This window comes from Excalfactoria chinensis, chromosome 3 (assembly GCF_039878825.1).
Source record: "Excalfactoria chinensis isolate bCotChi1 chromosome 3, bCotChi1.hap2, whole genome shotgun sequence".
NCBI lineage: Eukaryota > Metazoa > Chordata > Aves > Galliformes > Phasianidae > Excalfactoria > Excalfactoria chinensis.
This window is the reverse complement of record NC_092827.1, coordinates 59294185-59315064: the sequence shown is the minus strand read 5'-3', so window position 1 is coordinate 59315064 and position 20880 is coordinate 59294185. Positions and strand designations below refer to the sequence as shown.

Genomic DNA, 20880 nt, shown 5'->3' with positions numbered 1-20880 from the left:
CAGTGTTGTGCCAGGGATACATGCAGTGCTGGGCTTAGGAAGGGGAGATAGAGGATGTCATTATCCACTTTAAATTCTGCTGGTTGTTGTTGTTTGTTTTCTCATTTCTTAACCTTTTTGTGGGGTCAGTGGATTAGTCTCACTATGTTTCTATGTGTATTAGTACACTGATACTTCTCAAATGTAAATTTCTTATTTTAAAACTTAGTTTGTGTTTTGTTTCCCAAGGCACGTAATGTTCCTTTGGTTCAAGAAATAAACAAGAAGTTTGCTGAAGAGGTAAGTTTTAGACAGCATGTTTTCTATCAGTCACGAGCTACCCACCTTTGGTAATTGTCTTGTTTTCATCTGGCAGGTTGGTCTACGTGTGATTCACATCTGTCTCCCTGAAGACAGCAGCAAAGATGAGGTAACCTGAAGGACTCTTCCTTCTTTGTTTTTGTCATAAATTCATATTTACTGCTGACATTGGTTAGCATCCCCATTGGGTCTCTGCTAACTCAGATGAGAACTGGGACCGTCTTAAGTAGCAAGTTTCTCTCTTGGACAGTTGTTGTCCTGTGGAGTCCTGATGCAGAATAGTCTGTCATGTTTTGTTTTCATGTCTGATATTTAGCTACAGCATTCTCTTGTAGCCTCTCAGACTGGATGGCTTTTGTATTGGTGGCAGCTCTGGGCTAGGGCTTGTATGTGATATCCTATCTCCTACAGCCACCCTTGTGACTTTAAATCTATTTATGGAGCTCTTGATTCTTGCCCAGGTTTTACTCCAGGGAGATTAATTGATTTGGAATGATGACAGAGAGTTGAAACAGTTTTCCTACTTATTGATCTTCAAATGTTTAAAGCATGCATTAAACAAATTCATTCACCCCAAATCGCTAAAGAGCTCCCTTCCTAATGACTTTTAAGGCATAAGCTTGGAGGTACGGTGCTTGCATCAAGTATGTTCTCAGTATAGCAAACTATTAATAGACATGGTTATGAGGTCTCTGATATTAAGAAGAGCAAAGGAGTTTGTAATTTCCCATCTGGCTTCCTTGTGCCTGTGAGATTCAATAAAGCTATACACCTGTGGATTTTGTGTACTGTTTTGTATTTGGTATGCTTTGTTTTTAAAATGTTACTGTCTTGCTCTATGATCTCAAAAGAGGCTTCCCCATGTATTAAGTGGAGCTTTCCACATTCTATTATTGTTTTGTGGATAATGTCAGTGTCATGTAAGAAAGCCAGGCTTTTGAAACAGAGCTCAAATAGACACTGTTATGAGCTTATTTGTTCAACAATGGTGGTAAATAGGTGGAATTTAGTGAGTATGGAGCAGCAGTTGTTGTTGCTTTGGAGTAACATCTCAGGAAGCAGCTAGACTATATAAGGGGGAGAAATGGTATTTTTTTCACTTGAGGTTAGCTACTTTTAAAATAAAGTTGTTAACAGTTTGCTTACCTCACTTGTACACTTGCTGTGGCAGTGCTTTTACCATCTGACCACTGCAAAACAACATATAGCACTGGGAATCAGTATTGTACTCTAGATATCACAGAATTGAAGGGGTTGAAAGGGACCCCTGGATGTCCAACTCCCTTGTTCAGCACGTAATATGGAGCAATCTAGGGCAGTTAATGCAGACACAGATGTTGAATTTGACCAACGATGGAAAGGTTTGAACTCGCATCTAGTTCAGTACCTGAAGTTCATACTTATTTATGCAGTGCCTTTTCAAAATGACAATTCTTTGTAAGAACAATGTCAGGTCTTAGGATCAGGGTGTTTTTGCTGAGGAAAATCAGTGACAGTATATAATTGTTCGTATAATTGTTCTTTTAATGTGATGGCTTTTCATAAATGGTCTTTGTTGGGACATAAGCTGGTCCTATTCTGAACTTTGAAGTTTTATCCCCTTGTAATTAGATTCTTCCATTGTCTGTTGTTCTGATCCTTATTGCTTTCTATTAACTTCCTAGATTGTAAATGAAATCTTGAGGCTTAACGAAGATCCTAATGTGCAGGGCCTTGCCCTTGACCTCCCAGAAAGCTTGTATAGCAGTAAGATATTAAATGCTGTGAAACCTGAGAAGGATGTGGATGGGTAAGTGAACCACTGATGGGCTGATGTCTTTGTAAAAATCAATTTTCCCCAACGCATTCCACTAATGGATTCCGCAGTCAAAATGTCCAGCGTGTTATTGAGTGGTGATAGAAGATGCAATTCTGAAGTCATTTTCTGAAGTCACACTGATCGTTATCTTTTGTATCTTTATATGCTCAACATTCAAGACATTATCTTTTCAAAGAAACAAACAAAAAATAACGTGGGTTTTTTTTGTATATAGATATTACTTAGTTAAAGTACTTCAGTACTCGATTAATGCAGTGGTAGTCAAACAGTTGTCCTGAACACAAATCCCAAAACGTTTGCAAGAGGGACTGATGGAAGAAGTTGCAGGAGAGGTTGTAACTTCTTTACAACACTTTCTCCTGGTGAGAGAGCAAGCTGTAATAGTTTGGACACAGTAGCACAACTTTCCAGTCAGTCTTGAGTTGCATTGCTCTCTGAGGATATATAGATTTCCCGGTCACCATTTTGGGAAAAATCTGAGCATCTTGCAAATTAATTGACTTTCCATTGTCTTGAGTGCTGGAGGTTGGCAGGGACAATTGTGCAGAACTGCCTTCTGTCTTCTCAGCCATTTGTGTCATCTCAGAAGGATGCATTACTCTGACTCAGCTTAGCTCCAGCAGGACTGATCTGGTTCCACACGAGTAACTTTGGCATTTTGGCCCTGCATGCCACATCTAACCTGCCACATAGTGGAGAGCTGTCTGTGTGTGTTGTGCTCATGTATCTTATTCCCACTCTCTGGCCTCTTTCTGGTCTCTCTTGAAGCTCAACGTCTGTCTAATGGGCATGTGGGATGGTGCAAATTTGCCACAGAACATGACTGTTGAATGATTTACTTTTATGAGATGTGTTTGCTCTTGGGATTAGTCGTGTTACAGGCTTTACTGGGGATTTACATCACACAAAGGTTTTTTTGTTACTGTACTTTTCCACTATAGGTTATCCGATGTAAACCTGGGACGCTTGGTACGTGGAGAAGGCTCTGACTACTTGGTTTCTCCTACTGCTGGTGCCGTGATGGAGCTCCTTGAAGACACAGGTTAGTTGTTCTATCATGAGTACAGTATTAATTCTAATGTAGCTAAAATCTTAGCGCTCTAACCATGTTTTATTTTCTGATTTGTTTGTTTTCCCACCCGGAACACATCTGTTTCCTGCCAGTGAAGAACCTCAGTGAGATCTGTATGATTTGTGGAAATAGGTCTTGGTTCTACGGTTTAGGAAAATTAGGCTAAGGTTACCTGCCATCTGCCTTAAGTTCAGTCTCACTGAAGCCACCTGAGACATCTGAGACTTCAAAAACCTAAAATATTTTGGATGTAAACATTACCAGGGATTTTATCTGCCAATTTTGATTAGTGTGAGCGTTTTAAGAAATCCAGGTCTGCCTATGAATAGCTGCTGAGTGGATCCTTTGTTTTGGGTTGCATATTGTAAGTGCTAGCAATGAAACGGCAGATTTAAACTGGTGACTTCGCAGCTTGTGAAGACTATGTTGGTTCAAGGCAGTGTTTCAGAAATAGCCTCTCATGGAAATTCAGCATTGTTAAGACAAGGATTTATGTAACAGACCTGTAAACATGTGGTCAAGTGTACTTTGTAACAAATATGAGCAGAAGGATATATGAAAATAAAATACCAGTGCACCAGAAGAGCAATATTTGCTTACTGGAATTGGAGAGTCCCAAGGAAACAACCTGTGGTTTGTGTTGCTCCATAGGCTTCAAGTTGCCTTTGATGTTGTGATTGAGGGGGAGCATGGAGCTGCTGTGTGGGGATGTGGTTTACTGGTTGGTCCTGGGGGCATCGGTAGAATGCTGCATGTGGGTTGGTGGGGCTTGGTGCCAGCTGCATGCTGTAACACCTCGCATTTGTCCTGCAGATGGAAAGACAGTACTGTTGGTGGGTATCAATGAGACCTTGGGGTCCTCCTTGCAGTGCCTGCTGCAGAGACGAGGAGCCATCACTGCCAGCTGCCACTGGAAGTCACCTGGGCTGCAGAGCAAGGTGAGACCTCTCCTCTGGCAAGGAGGAGACACTGAGCCATACAAGCTTTCCAAGGAGGTGATTTTTTTCCCTGCTGTGATGCCGGAGCAGCACTGGAGTATGCTGGCAGCCAGCCCACATGGGCTAGGGTGTTTTCTCTCTGCTTGCTCATAAACAATACTCTGATAGACTGGCACTTGTGCTGAAATATACATAAAAGTCTCAGCTGCTGTAATCTTTTTGTTTTGCTCTGGTAGCTGTGAGAGGAAGAAAAAAAGTTGCAGCTTGAAACAGATCTCCCTTTTTCCTTCTATCCCTGCAAGAGAGAATCAAAAAACCATATAATCATTAAGGTTGGAAAATACTGCTATTATCATCCAGTCAAACCACCAACCCTTCACCACCATCTACACTAAGTATCCCTCAGTGCTACATTCACATCTTCTTGGAACAACTCTGGGGTTGATGTCTCCACCCCCTCCCTGGGCAGCCTATTCCAATACGTCACCACTCTTTCTGAGAAGGATTTTTTTCCTAATATCCAAGCTGTACCTCCCCTAGCCCAGTTGAAGGCCATTAGCTCTTGTCCTATTGCTGGTGTCTATTTGGTGGTATCTTCGTCATCTACATGAAATTGCTTGCAATGAGTTGTCTTTCAGATTTGTAAATGCTGCTGCTTTTGTGGCAAGGGGTTTCAGGGTCTTCATCTTTGAAGAGAATTGTAAGGGGATTTGAGAAGTTCACAGATCTGAATTCAGAGGATTTCACGTACCTTACTCTGCTGGTTGCTTTTTGCAGAGCTGTTACCAGCAGTTTATGTATTGATATGATTTCCTGTTGATTTTGTCCCACAATCCAGAGTTTCACCGCAGCTGGGGCTGCAATGTGCCTGTGTCACGCAGAGGTCCCCGCTCCACGTGGTGACGGTCACCTCGCATTGCACAGTGCAGGCCACACGGTGGCAGCCAACTCAATGTGATGATGGCCGGCCCCTGGGCTGGAGCCCAAGGACAGGAGGAGGAAACACCCGTAAGCAGCTGTGACAGTTTGAAAGTCTTTTGGCAACCCCGTGTTTTCACAGCTGCTGATGTTTTTGTTAGGCTTGTCTCATTTTTGTGCTTTGAGTGACTGGCAAGGCTTAGGAAATGCATGATCCTCTCCAAGATTGAAGTGTGATGATCTCTGTCATTTTTATTGGGTTTGAGGACTGCTTTGGGCTCATTGGGAAAGTGTTGGGAGTACCAGAGGTATTTCTACTGGGTTACAACAAAGGGCTCAGACCTGGTCGTAGTTGCTGTGCAGCCTGCCTGCTGGAGAAAGATCTGTTTCCTTCCCTCCAGATGCTTTCCCATCATCAAGCCTTGCTGTTTGGCATTCCCCATAGCTTACCTCTCACATCAAGTCACTGATGGGAAACAGAGTATGAGGCCGATGTAGGAGGAAGCTGGAGGCTCTGCACATCAGTCTTCCTGAGTTCATTTTAACTTTTGGCAGCAAAGGAGATTCTGCTTTGCCTGGAGAACTCGTTAGCAATGCTCTGGGGAAACTTACCTTCCTCTTCTTCATCTGTAAGCTTACGGTGTCACCAGTAACTCTGAGCACTGCTCAGAATGACTCTTGTAATTAACTCTGAGTTGCAGGTGATGCTGAACGTGTGCACAGAAGGTTGTCCTGTATAGCACTCCCTATAGTCTGACAGTCAAAAACCAAGCACCAGTCTCTTATGCATCAGCTAGGCTCAGCGGCCTTGTGGCAACCTGTGTTTGCAGTATGGCACCATTAGATAACATAATTCTAACTGATGGTAAGAGTTTATTTTCTCTTGCTTTGATGCACTGATTAAGTAAAAGCAGTTTACGGGCTCACAAGGTTTCTCCTCTTGTGTTTTGTTTTTTTTTAATTTGAATTTCAAGTGAGCTAATGGATTAGTTGATGCAGGCATTTTTCCAATCCCAAACCTAATGATGTAATACATTTTCAAAGCAGGTATTATGTTAACTTTTATAGTAGCATTGAGCATGTTGGGGGAATATGGATAGGATGTCATCCTTCTGCTGAGATTTGGAAAGGTAACTCTGCAGAGAGCATGAAGAATGATCTGCTGATGTGTTTTCAGGAGCATCTTACTTGGTAGTTCCATTTTTAAATAACAAACAGGAGTTGATTCACTGTTACTGGCAAAAAAGTAAGAACTGATATTCCTAATCCTTCATTGTGTTAGAATATGTCTCTAGTTTGAGAGGAGATTACCAAATGGATCCATCTCTAACAGTATAGCTTAATTTCTTGACAAAACATGGGTAATACTTTGTACCTGTAAGGAGACTGGATTTCAGTTCAGTCATGATTTCAACATGCAGTCTTGCACATAGCCTGTCTGCGAACCACTTTACATGTATTTTAAGACAGCCACTATCCCGCAGCTTTCTTATTAAAGATCTGAAAATCAGTATATGGGCACAATTAGGAATTGAGAATTTGTTTATAAAAGATTGGATGAGAAGGCAGAACAGTGTTCAGCCAGAGTAAATGAATAAGAGTTTCTTTCTCATGTATGGGAAGAAACTCTGTAGACTACAGTCCACTTTTTCTTAGATCCAGCACTTAAGCTTCAGGTTTTTTGACATCTCTTAGTCATTCACTGTCCTATATTCACCATTTTGATAAAATGAAGAGCTTTGGTAATGGCAGAAAAATGCATTTCATGCTGCTAGATGTAAGTAAGATGACAGAATGTGAGAATGGCTATGTAGATCCTGTGAAAGGAGAGAAAAGAGAGGCTGCACAGAGTTTCTAATGACATTGCTGTTGGTGTAGTAGATTTTTCTGTTTCATAACTTTGCACGCACTATAGCAGTATGCTACAGTATAGTTCACAGGATAGTTCAGCCTGCAATAGAGATGCCCAGCAGAGGAACTGATGGGGAAGAAGGGAGTGGGTGGCACTCTGTACCCAGTTAGTACCTCTAGCTACAGCCAGGGCGTTCAAAGAGGTCAGTTGTGGAAGCTGAGAAACTGAATGTTTGGCAACAAGGCTAAATAGTGTGTAGTCTTTTATTCCCATGAGCTCCTCCTACTTTCATTTTCAATTCCCGTATCATACTCACGGGCAGAGACTGTGCATTGTCATTATGAGCAAGACAGAGAGCAGTGAGTAAGGCACAATGGATCATTTTCTAGAATCATTGCAATTATTTGGGAGTAAAAAACAAAACGTTTGTGCAGGCTTGGTGACAAAATAGTCTTTCAGTTATCTGGAATGTGCAGTTACTCTGTACCATTATCATTAACTACTTGGCTTGAGTGACTGTGTTGTTGTTTTAACATTCAGTGATCTATCTTGGGAATGGGTGGTTCTTCTTAATCTGCTTCTACTTAAATCTTTGTGGAGAGAGCTGTATTTTGTTATGAGGTAAGGTTTCAGATTATTTGTTAGCATGGCTCTTCCCAACTGAAACAATATTTACTGGTGAGAAGGCAGGATGCTTCTCAGGTACTGCTTTACTCTGTCTCCAACCCATCACCCAGAACATTGTGGATGGTTTTGTGTGATGCCTTTGCTGGTTCTGCTCACTGTGGGTTGGGACGCAACACTTCCACCAGCAGTACTGCCTGATGGGTCACCCCACGGCCACCTGTCAATAGCTCCTCAGCCTCCTGGCAACAGTTGCCTGACTCATCTGGTTCCGATCAGATGCATCCTCTGCCTGGAGACTGCGCAGCGTGTTTGTGAGGGAGGTTGGATGTGATGATTTCATAGGTCTTTTCCATCTCTAATGTCTGTGATTTATTTCTGATTTAGAAGATAAAGCCTGCACATGCCTCCCAAGGCTTTAGTGATTTATGACCAGTCAAAGGAATAGGTTATGGCAAAAAAGGAAAAACAACAACAACAAAAAAGCCAGGTAGGGCAGGGACATGACTTCTTCCAAGGGAAACCATATTTCCCTAATGGAGATGAATCTCTTCCAAGGACACCCAGAATTCTCAAAGCAACTGTTTTACTTCCAGTAGATTCATTCTCCCAGTCAAACAAGTTTCTGGATGTCATTTAAAAAAATATATATATCATCAAGGGAGGAAAAAAAAATCCATAAAGTGTTTTTTATGTATACTTCATAGACTCTCCAACTATTGCACATAAAAATACTTGCTTATAGCAAGAGAGTTGAATATATATTTCTACTTTATTTTTCTCTTCTTTATACGTGCTTATTTTTTTAAACAAGGAAAAAGGCTGGTTGGCTCTCTGAGCAGCCTGATTGAGCTGTAGGTGTCTCTGTTCATTGCAGGGGAGTTGGAATAGATGGCTTTTTGGGGTCCCTTCCAACACAAATGATTTTATGATTCTATGAAAAGGAAATGGTGGGAGGTGGGCTCTGAGCTTAATACATTCTCAGCCTGTAGGACAATTCTTCTTTGCCCTGTGATAAAAAATGTTTCATGGAGATAGTAGGGTAGGGCAATGAGGTAAAGGGTTTGTTTGTTTTTTTTTCAATACACTTGTGGATATGACCAACTCCAGCCGTTCACTGTGTTAACATTGTTAACAGCTGAACACAGTCAATTTTGTAGGCATTTTTTAACATAACAATTCGTAGTCATAGAAATGAGTGTTTGGTCAGTTGTTTTCTGTCACTATAGTTACTTATTGTAGAATTGATCTGATATATGTTGTCTGAAAATTTATCAAGATTATCTCTTGTTACATACAGCTCTCAGCTGGTTCATAGCTTCATGATGTGAAGCAGTGTACAAAGCCCAGAGTCCCTGTCCCAGAGACTTTGCATGGAATGAGGTTCCTGACCATCAGTATATTATAACTGCTAGAATATTAATTACATTTTTGTTACAGAAACACTGGATATTCATACCTGGAGATAATCATAGTATAAATGTTCTCTGTGTTGATGTTATGGTAGCAGCTGCCTTCTTTAGTGGGAGCTGTTTTCTTCTTGTACTCTTGGTACACAGGAGTACTGTACAGTGTTATTTTATCCAAATTTGCTTGCAAATTCCACAGTCTAATTTGACTTGACACTGGTCAACCACTACTACTTATGTGATCTCCTAGGAGTGGCATGTAAACTGATACTTGCAGCAGACACAGAAGTGTAGTCAATTTGGATAAGGCAGTTGAGACTGTACATTTACAGGCAATCATAGGACTTCTAGTTGAAGCCTGAATCGCCTTGTAGCATTAGTCATCTGTCAAGCAAGTAAGCCTTCTCCCACACGTTTGGCTGTGTTTCCACATGTGAATCTCTGAGGAGGGTTAGACCATTCATGTATCCTCTAAGGAGATGGAGCTTTCTTAGTTTTCTGCCTTTTCCGCCACAGTTCCCCTCCTGGATGCTTAGCTGTGCCAAAAACGTGCTATCCTGATAGAATTTGTAGCTTTTCCTTCTTGGCAGGAGTGCTGGGCAGAGTTGCATCAGAGCACTTTTGGCCAAAAAAGAAGCTGGAATGCTTGTTGGTCACAAATCAGTTCATGGAGAGGTTTGTGCAGATTGCCACAGTTGTCATTTGTTTACATTTTTCCAAAAATTTCCATAATTACTGTCTTTTTTATAAAGTTCTTTGGGTCACTGTTGTGCCCATATTTCCTAGATGGGAAATATGGTCATCTTACATTTCTAGAGCTGTTGGAGAGGGTCCAGAGGAGGGCCACGAGGACAGTCGGGGGGCTGGAGCACCTCCCCTATGAGGACAGGCTGAGGAAGCTGGGCTTGTTCAGCCTGGAGAAAAGAAGGCTGTGGGGTGACCTCATTGCAGCCTTTCAGTACCTGAAGGGTACCTAAAATCAGGAGAGGAGTAAACTCTTTGAAAGAGCCAATAATAGTAGGACAAGGGAAAATAGTTTTAAGTTGAAAGAGGGTAGATTTAGGTTGGATGTTGGGGGGAAGTTCTTTACTAGGAGAGTGGTGAGGTACTGGAACAGGCAGCCCAGGGACGTTGTGGATGCCCCGCCCCTGGAGGTGTTCAAGGCCAGGTTGGATGGGACCCTGGGCAACCTGATCTAGTAAACATGGAAGTTTGGTGGCCCTGCCAGGCAGGGGGGCTAGAGCTTCATGATCCTTGAGGTCCCTTCCAACCCAGGTCATTCTGTGAATCCTGTGGATTTTTATATATCTGCCTCTGATGCTATCCTTTAATCTTGTGTTGATTCCAAGAATTGCTACTGAGTCCTGTTTCAGAATAGGGAGGAAAGAAAGAAAGAAGAAAAGGAAGCTTTAATTGGTATTCTTCAAAGGCACAATGTTTGCAGATCAGGTCATCCTGCATTTCTCAACGCTGTCCAGGTTTTTTTCTTTCTCACAAGCTGACTGTACTTTTTATAATTACCTACTTACTGTCATTCAGTTGTTCTTTCTTGAGTCTCTCCAAGTTATTGTATTGGACAGTACTTTGAACAGTTATATGGCTTATTTGTTGAAAATAGGTAATTCCCATAAAATGTTATTGGAGCTGTCTTTAAATCTACTTCCTTGTTTTACAGGTGCTTTTTACTTTTTCAGTCTCAAATGCTATTGTTCATAAGTATAGTGTGTGACAAGAATGCAGTCATCAGTTTGGATTTTGTTTGCAAAAACTGCTCAAAATATTATTGCTTATGTAAATCTGAAAATAATTTGCATATTCAAGAATGTACTTCTAAGATTAAATGCATTTTTCTTCTTCTTTTTTCTTGGGGGTTGTGTTGGATTTTGGGCTATACGTAGCTTCAGCTTGCGGATGTGGTGGTAGCTGGCAGTCCGAAACCCGACAGTGTTCCTGTGAGCTGGCTAAAACCTGGAACCACCATCATCCACTGTTCTCCTGACATGCTGTCAGGTAGGCAAAGTTTAAAGTGAACAGTTCTTGAAAGTGTGTGGCATGTTGGTGACCACACATTGTGATTAAAAGCTACATCTTTGTGGGGGGGGAGCCTTTGACAGTGGGCGTTTGTACATGGGGGAACATGTGCATGTGTCTCTGATGTATAAATAAGAAAAAGATGTCAGGTGAAGGAGGAGATACTGGAATACATTCTTAACACCGGGGTTGTTAAATAAGCAGTGATCCCATGGATTCATTCAGAGTTCATTGGATGACCGGTTATTTCTGTGTTGGTTTGTACAGTGTGTTATGTTTTGAATTCTGTTGTCTCAGCTGGAGCGTGGGGAAAAGGCAGTGTAGAAAGAATATTGGCAAAATGCAATGCAGAGTATTGTACAAGAAGATCTAGAGAAATCTTGTGTATCTCAGAACAGGAAAGATGTCCCCCGCAACTGTTATTAATACAAAATAAGTTTGGATTCCTCTTCCCCCGCTCCCTTTAATATAACCTAGTTGTAGAAGAGGTATAGGTTCATTAATTTCTCCATTGAGAAATGCTGCAGAATTTTATTAGAAATAAGACTAAGAAAGCTTCCCAGATGTTACTATATTCCACTGCAGGAATTGCATTTCCTTTAAAATTCCTTCAGCAACTGTAAAGGTCTCTGGGTATTTTCTGTTGTGCTTTTTATAGTACACATACCAATGTGATTGTTTGACCTGATGGCACCATGTTGTGAGAGAATAGGAAAATAAAGAAGTAAATGGGTAATGTTATGTATCTGGCAAAGCACATTAACTAATCACAAGTGTGCAGTGTGCTTATTAACATCTATTGATATAAAACTGGGGAAATAGGCATAAGAACAAGGAGAAAGAGCTGTATGATTCTAGATGTGTTTCCTGAGGGCAAATTAAGCAGAAGCTTCAAGCAGAGTTAATACAAGACCAGGTTTGTAATAAGGCAGCTGCCGTTCCCATGCAAAGTGTGGGCTTAGCAAGAGATGCCTTTTGTTGTGCTTCTTGATGTCCTCTTGATTTGAACATATGCTGCAGATGTGAGAGTTCTGGGCTAAATGCACTCAGCTATCAAAAGGTAGTTAAAAATAATTTGTGGGTTTTTTTATGCTAAAGAGGAGTGTGGGGAAATCAGACATTCTAGCCTTGTGATTAGGAAAATCCTTGATTCCTTGGTGCGTACTTGTTTTGCACAGGGTCAGTGGGACATAGTTGTTAAGTATTTACAGAGAAGGTCTGTAAAGCATCTACTTGAAGCCCTGTCTCCTCATCAGATATCTGACCCATGGGTTTAATACTCTTGCATGAAATAGGAATGAGAAAGAAAGGGAGAAGCAAAAAGAGAATGGAGGTAGAGCAGTAACACCCATAAACATATAAATGAAGAAAAATGACCCCTCTTCATTTTAGTCCTTTTCAACAGGAGCCTCTGAGTTGTCTGATTTGGGGTGGAGCTGTGGGTCTGTGAAAGCAGTATGGGGTAATCTCCTTGTAGCCTGAGTGGCAGTGTTAGAGACTGAACTTCCCTAGCTCTGTGTGCTGCTGGTAGAAGTCTCGCTTCCAGTTACCTACAGTTCCCACATTCCATTGCAAATAGAGCCGAAGTCTTCCCTTCACAGATCCAAAATTTGCACATTGTAACCTCTTGACATGGCTTTAAGATACCTAAGTCTCAGGACCTATCTGCTCTATAGTACCATTGATAATATCAGTATTTCCCTAAGAAAAAAAAACTGCTGTTGGGAAAACATCTGTAATATGTTCACATACCACAGCAAAACTCATCCTTAAGGCAGGAAACAAAGTATGTACTATGTGCCAATGGAGTTTTTTGTGTTTCTCATGTTGCAGCAGTTGTCTGTGTTAAGAGCAGCGTTTCTTTGAAAAGGCAATATGAAATATTAAAAGGACAGTTTAAAAATAAAACAATGTATCAAGGGTTCATCTGTTTTTATGCTTTTGAGACTGTCAAAAACTTGGAGAAACTCTGGAAGAACAGCAGAAACACATTTTAGTAGCTTTTAGAAATGCTGGCCTGAAGACTTGCTTGAGAAGTACTTGAAACACAGGTGTCTGTCTGACAGGCAGAATGCACTTAGTTTAATTGCAAGGTATTTATTAAAAGTATATTTTGGAGTACTTATGGCCTTGGAGAAACCACTGACTCTTACAAATGACTTTTCACTTTCAGTACGTAGTGAAATCTGTTAGGCTGGCATGCTCAGGAATTGTTATAGGTTTTCTCTTGCTTCAGTAATCTCTAACTCAACATTTGTGTTGGGGCCGCAGGAGCTTACATAGCCTGAAAGCAACAATGGCTGTGAAGTAACTTTTGTCATTGCTAGATGGTGGCTAGATTTCTACCTCATGTAGCTATACAGGTAGCTTAACACGTGGGCACGTTTCAAAAGCACTCCTAAATTTGCAAGGACATGGTTATATTAGGCAGCTGTAGTGATGTAAGCCAGGAGAGTAGAGCTAAAAGTGCTTGCTCCAAACTAATGGAATTCTCTCTCCTTAAAAAAAAATCATTTTAAACATTGTATTGTGCTGCACTAATGATTTGGGAATCTAGTGCCTCTTGCAGGAAAACATTTGATTTGTAAATGTATAGAAATGAAGAATGAGTTTCTGAACAAAAAATCCCCAAGATTATTTGGGACTTGATGACCAACTCCATTAAGGTCACTGAAAAGCTCAAGCCCAAGTGATTTAGTTATCTAAGTGGGAAATGTGACCTTTTCTCCCATCTCTATTCTAATCCTATCTGCCTGCCTGTATAGCTGTGTGCTGCCAGTAGATGGGCCTTGTCAGGGTGAGGCAGAGGAGGGAGTGCAGTGCCTGCAGTTCAGCTGATCTTCTGGCCAAAACCCAAGGCAGAGAGTGTTATTCCAGCTCCCATCTGGAAAACGTATCCTGAGTGAGCTGTTGCAATCCTGTGGTTGTCCGCTTAGCTCATGTATGCTCTGGCTTCACCTTCACTCTGTAAAAGTCTGGTTAGTGTTAGTGTGGTAAGCGCATAGCATAGGCAAGCTGGGAAATAGTCTTTATTGAAGAGAAACATCCAATACCAATATGTATTTACATGCATGCTAGCTCCCTCCTGATAAAGAAATCACATTAAGCCAAAAACAAAAAGATGAGATGTTTCTGCAAAGAACAGCTGTCTGAAAGGGGATTTTAAAGTCCATTCTTCCTACTTCATTCGTCCCTTTGGCTGCTCTCCCAGCCCTGTCTCAAGGCAGCAATGCTTAGCTTATGACTCTGATGGGCTCTTCCAGTAAGACTCCTGTGCTTGAGCTGAACATATTTCCAGATTTTTTATTTTTTTTATTTTTAACAGTGAGCGTTAATGCAAAAAGGTGGCCTTTTAGATACTCTCTGAGTTTACCGTCAATACTGGCCTCTTGCTGCCCAGTTAGGTTTGGTGCTGAAGTGCAGATGACTGCTGGCAAGGTGGGTTGAGGAAGGGTTTGACAGTGCACTGAGGAAGGCTGGAGGTGTCTGCTGGTGAGCCCCTGCCTCTCAGCCCTGGTACAAGGGCATGAGAAAGTGCTGCAGTACTTTTGCTGAGCACTGGGTCTAGCCCGAGGCTCCCAACTTCTGCTACCATGGGGGCAGCAGCTCTGAGGTGGATGTTTTGTGATGGCTGCAGGCAGGGTGAGTGCAGGGAAAGCTTGGCTTGGTCAGGGTTTGTGCTTTTAATCCCCATGAGGAGAGAGGCTAACACTGTCAGTGTACAGTTGTTATCTTCTATTGTAATTGTGTCTACGCCCTTTGGAATGAGACAAGGGCTGTGCTATGCCCATAGAGACTAGGATGAGAATTCTGTCTTGAAGAAACTACATCTAGATAAAAGTCAATAAGCAATAGCATGTGCACAAGCCAAAAGGGGAATTGCAGGTAAATGTCAAATGGTATGTTTAGTTAGGGTAGCTAATGTATGCTTATTGTATAATACGTTACCACTAGAAACGATCATAACTGTCTTTTAAGTTGGAGTCACTGTACACTGTACAGAAAATGCAGACAATCTGCTCTTGCTTTCCTTTCTGCCCCTTCCCCCCCCCCCTCCCAAAAAATCCTGTTGCTCTGAGTTTTCTTTTTCCAGTATGTTGTATGTTTTGTCGTATGTATGTGTATATTTGCAAAATACACATCAGAGCATACAGTTGCTCTCTGGTTATTGCACTGTATCGGCCCCAAACAATGATTTTAGTTGAAGCTTTGCAGGAGCTATGTATAATTTTGGCAGCGGTACTGTTAACTTGTTAACCTAAGTCAGTATCATAATTACTTTGTCTGGGTGTAGCTTCAGGTGTAGTTGTTCCCACTCAAAAAAAGCCTCATAATTTGTTTGTGTGATGTTCTTGTTTTACAGGGAAACACAACTACGGTCAGAAAAACAGCAGCACTACTGAAACTGCAGTTAGTTCTCTTGCAGCAGCAATGCGAATGCAGGTTGGTATAACTTGAAATGTTATAAAACTTGTTGCTCTTCCTGTGAATTGTAGAAACTGCTTCCACAACTTCATTTTATTTTATTTTAATTTTTGTTTTGCTTTTTCAACAATCCTACTTGCCTCTTGTTTTCATGGCAATTCTTAATCAGTTGAGGTGAGTCATGCCTGTCGTGGTTAGGTACGCAGAAAATCAGATGTGTCACAGCTCTGATGCCTGTAGTAAAGCTTGCCAGAAACACTTTTATCAATAATCTGATGTTACTTCTTGCAAGGTCATGAAGATTATTTGGACTTGGAACACCTTTTTTTTTTTTTCCTGTCCTGTGATTGGGTAGATGGTCCAGAAATGTGTTGTTTTATTTGGAAGCAGCACGAATTGGTCAGTGAGCGATTAATATCTTCCATTCTTTCTAAAACTTGAGGAAAATAATAGTAAGTCTCAGCTTAACCAGAATAAAAATTTTGAGTGTCTAATTAGAGATCTTTTTTCTGCCATTTGTTGTGTTAATGACCTTGTCTCCTTATGAAATCTGAACAAACAATGGCACAGCCATGGAGCAGCAGTTGCTTTTTCTTTCATCCTGAAGCCATGAGATGGAACGTTTAGGTGTTTTGGTGTTTTTATTAGCTTTTGCCATAGAAGGTTATTTTGACATCATTTGGAATTAGCATTCAGTATTTATGGTGCAGCTGGTATGTGCTGATTTCTTGTTTAAAAACAGAACATGGTAAAAAATACAGAGCGATGGATCCAATCCCAGCAGCTCAGGAAGTGGGATCTCCGCTGCTTGAAGCTTCAGCCACTCTCACCAGTGCCTAGGTAATAAATGGTTTTGTTTTTGTTGTTCTTTTGTTTATTTTATTTCTTAAAAAAGAAGCAAAGTGTCAAATGTGTCAATAAACCTAAATATATTCCATATCTAAGTTTTAATCTGCTTATCTCGTCTGCATGTTGCGCTTTTTGCTGTATGCTTTCCTGTGACCACGGCCTAATGCTTCCAGTTTTTACTTTTACGATGTTCATTGGTGCCAAATTTTGCCAATTTTTGAAGAGTTAAAACTGGAAGGTTTCACTGAGGGAAAGAGGCAAAGCCTCATGGAGTATCAACAGAAATACAAAGTATATGAAGTTCTAGTATTAGATCACTCAAACAGAAGAAAGAGTTTATGGATCTAATTAAGGCCCTTTGATTTCAATGGCATTTGAATTATTATTATTTTTTTTTAATTTTCTTCCCTCACTTAGAAGCATTTTCTTCCTCGCCAAACTTTTCAATTCATATCTAGATGTGAAGAGCAGGAAGCGCATTTATTCTTATAACCAGAATATTTCCCATCAGTTTCTCCTCCTCACCTCTTAAGACCCGTGTCAGGATTTCTTATCTGTCCCAGTGGAATTGGTGACACCTCCAAAGTTCCAGACGGCCTGAGTTCTTGGCTGTGCTTGCTGTGTGTTGGTTGTGATGGGTGGCAGAGAGGGGAGCCAAGGGCTTAAAAGGAAATTTTGCCATGAGGGAAGACTCAGACATTTGTATGTGCATATCTATATGCCTGCTCCAGTATCCCATTGCTGTGTTTTTGAAGAAATGCAGCAAAATGTTTTCTTTTCAAGCACTTAGTTCACTTTTCAATGCAGCTTAAAACCATTTAATGGGAATGGACACAACTTGTAATTTAAAGCAGAGATGTCAAAAGAATGAGTTTTCTGTCATGTGCAAGACTGCAAGGGTGAAGGAATTCTTGAGCTTTCTCTGGGCCAACAAGTAGTAGTACTCCAGGAGTTAAAGTAGGAAAAATATGTCCTTGAATAATATAGTTAAAGAATAGATTAAAATGCATGTTATCGTGAGCATGATGGCAAAAAATACCTCTTCAAAAAGCACTCTCACCCCTCTCTATGGCAATGTGTGTGTATTGTAAATGTATATGCATATTTAGCATACAATACTATAAAGTACAACTGGTTTTAGGACTTCCATTTATTTGATTACTCTGTAGCTTTATGTCTCTTTCTCCTTTTAAATAGAACATACAATATCAGATGGAAGGTATCATGCAATAAAATACAATCTTGTAGCAGTACACAGCATTGCATGGAAGCAGATGGAGTTTTCATTGAAAATGAGGAAAGCTGCTAAAGCGCTAAATCTAGGAACATCTGCTTTTTGATTTCTGTGAGAACTGGGTGTTAATTGAAGTGTTTCCAAAGGTTTTGGAAACAAATGGAGGATTTTCATACAGAAAGCAATCTCCATGATATAGGCTGAGTAGATGTAGATCCTTCCCCACATCTCTTAAATCTTACATTTCATAAATTATTATTTGATGCTGGCAATAGTTTACAGTTAACAGTTCTCATTCATGTAGGAGAACCAGTGTTGCAGATTTGCAGCTTAATACTGAATGATGTAACTTACTGAATAATTCCAGTATTTCAAATATATATGTAAGCATATCACTATAAACTAAATGAGCTAGCAGTAAGCGTAGTGTTCAAAAGATTAGTTATAATCAGGTCTTTAATTTCTTGTGTTTTAGAAAATACATTTCATCTGGAAGTGTACACTAACATAATGTTTTGTATGTGTTGTTGAAGGTTCCTAAGGGAACTTCAGATGAGGAAATGACAACAGCAGTGGTTTTAGCCAGGGAGAGAACAGTTGGCATCCACTGTCAATTTGACTTGACAAGTATTTGTAATTTATATATCTAAAAATCCATTCTTTCAACTTAGTTAAAATTGTGCAGTTTATCAGTTTTACTCCTTCCAATTTCTGCTAGTTGTGGTTCCTGCAGGATGGGAAAAGTCCTAATTGCCGGAGAGAGGGCAGTGTTTGTGGCAAGAGAGCTGAGGGAAATAGGAAGGGTTGAAATTGCTGCAGAGAGACTTCATAGTCTGTCTTGAGATTTGAAACAATAGCGTCTGTCTTTTAGTAAGGAGAAAGATTTTATTTAGTAGGAAGTTTGTTTGTTGTGTTGGCTTTTTTAAAGTAACAACAAAAAACACCACGTTAATGTTCTGTCATGCGAGTCTACACCCTTCTTCCCTTGCTGAATGCATCAATTGCTTTATTGAAAAAATAGGTCACAGTACAGTTTTCCTTTGGTTTAACCTTCAGGGGACCACAGTGCCACCACCTAACTAACGTCTCTTTGGTACTCGAGTTGCTTTTATAGACATCGTTTGAAGAAAGCTAAATATTCTGTGTCATGTGATATTTGTAAGACATTAAATCATGTGCTCTTTATACGTTTTTATGGCTAATTGTGTTTGAAGAAATGCATAAAAGAGCCGAAGGTATATCCTCCTATGCAAGAGGATGTGCTTGGTATGTCCTTGAAAGTGGTCAGATCCCAGCTGAGTCCATGCAACAAAAGGACCTGCGGCCCACTGAGTGCTATGGTTGAGTAGCCACTTGCCCCATTGTATTTGGCTGTCTCAGCATTTGATTTGATGATTTCTACCTTTGCATGTAATTGAACAGTGGTCATATCAATATCTTTAAAGAGACGCATGCAATTAAGCTGATGCAAACTGATGGTTTGCTGGTGGATGCGCAACAGCTAAATCCATGCTTGGAGCTGAGGTTTGGCAGTAGTTCTGTGTTAATCTGTGGATATTTGAGGTCTTGCAGACTGTTTGAAAGTCCTGGACATTAGCTTTGATGCTGTTGCCAGGTTATGTCTTAAAAATATTGTGATCAACCAAGACTGCAGGAAGAAGTTTAGCCCGGATAGGCTGAAAGTAATTAATCTCTTGGTAATTTTTTTTTAGCCAATTTTCATGGTGGTGCAAGCAATTCAAAGCTTAGGGAGATGACTTTTCAAATCTTGTGTGCCTGACCCTGGGCACTACTGCTTCTGGAGCTCACAGCTGCTAAGTGCTTTTGAGAGCTTCAGGGAAATCTAGGTTGAATTCACACAACAAAAATCCATGAAGAGATATTATATCCAAAGAATCCAGGTGGTCTAGGTCAGGAACTGTGGATGCCTAGTGTCCCCAGGCTGCAGCCACCTTCCCTCAGGCAGCACTTGCTCCATGTCCTTCCTCTTTCTCAGGCTGCCACTTACAGTCCTTGTAGGAAGTAGTTTATAAGCTCAATGCACTTCTGTTCTGAATCCTGTGCATTAACAGTCTGATATGTGGCAGCTTTCAACTTAACTGCTTTAAAGTTCCAGTTCCTCACGGGAAGTAGTGAGGCTTAGGTCACTTGGCAGTGCCCTCTGATGGAAGGCACAACATGCACAAGTTTAACTAATGTGTTTATGTGATTCTTGGCCAAGCAACATATGTGCTTTTTACTGAAGTGTGTGTGCTACATGCACTTCCTGGGAGGGAGGAGAAGAAAAACACAAACAGAAACATTCATTCCATTGGGATGTGCTGGACCGTTCAGAAGATAGGTCTCTAACTTGAGATGAAAGCATTACGTAGTCTTTGGAATCTGATTAAATGAGAGAACTCTGTGAAAGTATAACAATTAACAAACACTGCATGTGATTTTCAATATTATACTAGGTGTAGCCGATGTTTAGATTTGGTTAATAAAATGTGAGAGAAGATTGAAAAACTGATTACAATAACCCCATTGTTGGAGTATTTGCTGTTGTTTTGTGTTCTGTCGTCGACCACCTAAGCTGAGACAAATCTCCTGGCTCCTATTTGTTTTCTTTTCCAGCGATATTGAGATTTCCCGAGCGCAGAGTCCAAAAGCTGTTGATGTACTTGCCAAGGAGATAGGATTGCTTACAGATGAAATTGAAATCTATGGCCAAACCAAAGCCAAAGTACGTTTGTCCCTGCTGGAAAGGTTAAAGGATCAACCAGATGGAAAATATGTTCTAGTTGCTGGGTAAGAATGCACAGTAATGTGATTAATGTACACCCTTTCCACTCATATTAATATAAACATGCTGCTTACATCTTTGATATACTGCATGAATAAAAACCCTGACTGTTTGGGGCTGTATTTTTTTTCTGTTCTGAAAGCATGCAGTTTTTGATTTATTTTTTATTTAACTAATGCAACCTTTCTGTTACTATGGAAGTATATTCTCTAAAAGTAGTTTTTTTCTAAGTTTCTTAATCTTGTCTGCTGTTGTGTGTTTTCTTATTGCTTTATAAGCATGTTAAATGTTTAACTTGAGTATTTAATAATTTGAGTATTAATCTGTGTGTGTTGTGGCTGTTTATAAACTAACTTTAGCAGAAGCTGCCTGCTAATCTTTTGATATTAACAACAAATACCTTTTTTATTGAAAAATAGATTACATATTTAAATAAGCCATGTTTTTTGTCCGAAATGTAGACGTGTCTCCAGGCAGGCTTATCCTGCTCTCTGTTCCCAGGATTACAGCAAATACTATGCTCAACAGGACTTATGTGCTTCTTTTCTGAAGAGCTGCTTTTTCTTTTTTCCCCTCATTTAGTGACACAACACTTTTTCATTCACCTGGTTTCTTAAGTGGAAT

The 20880-nt window shown here is 40.5% G+C and overlaps 1 protein-coding gene across 2 annotated transcripts in view; it reads left to right on the top strand.

Moving 5' to 3' along the window:
- The window catches only part of MTHFD1L (methylenetetrahydrofolate dehydrogenase (NADP+ dependent) 1 like), a 136077-nt gene that overhangs the window by 2840 nt on the left and 112357 nt on the right, over positions 1 to 20880 (top strand). For both annotated transcript variants that reach the window (XM_072332897.1, XM_072332898.1), the window contains exons 3-11: positions 229 to 279; positions 356 to 409; positions 1965 to 2089; positions 3061 to 3161; positions 4005 to 4129; positions 10831 to 10942; positions 15327 to 15406; positions 16131 to 16228; positions 20088 to 20261. In XM_072332897.1, coding sequence (XP_072188998.1) covers positions 229 to 279; positions 356 to 409; positions 1965 to 2089; positions 3061 to 3161; positions 4005 to 4129; positions 10831 to 10942; positions 15327 to 15406; positions 16131 to 16228; positions 20088 to 20261 — 920 coding nt within the window. The remainder of the gene's footprint in view (positions 1 to 228; positions 280 to 355; positions 410 to 1964; positions 2090 to 3060; positions 3162 to 4004; positions 4130 to 10830; positions 10943 to 15326; positions 15407 to 16130; positions 16229 to 20087; positions 20262 to 20880) is intronic.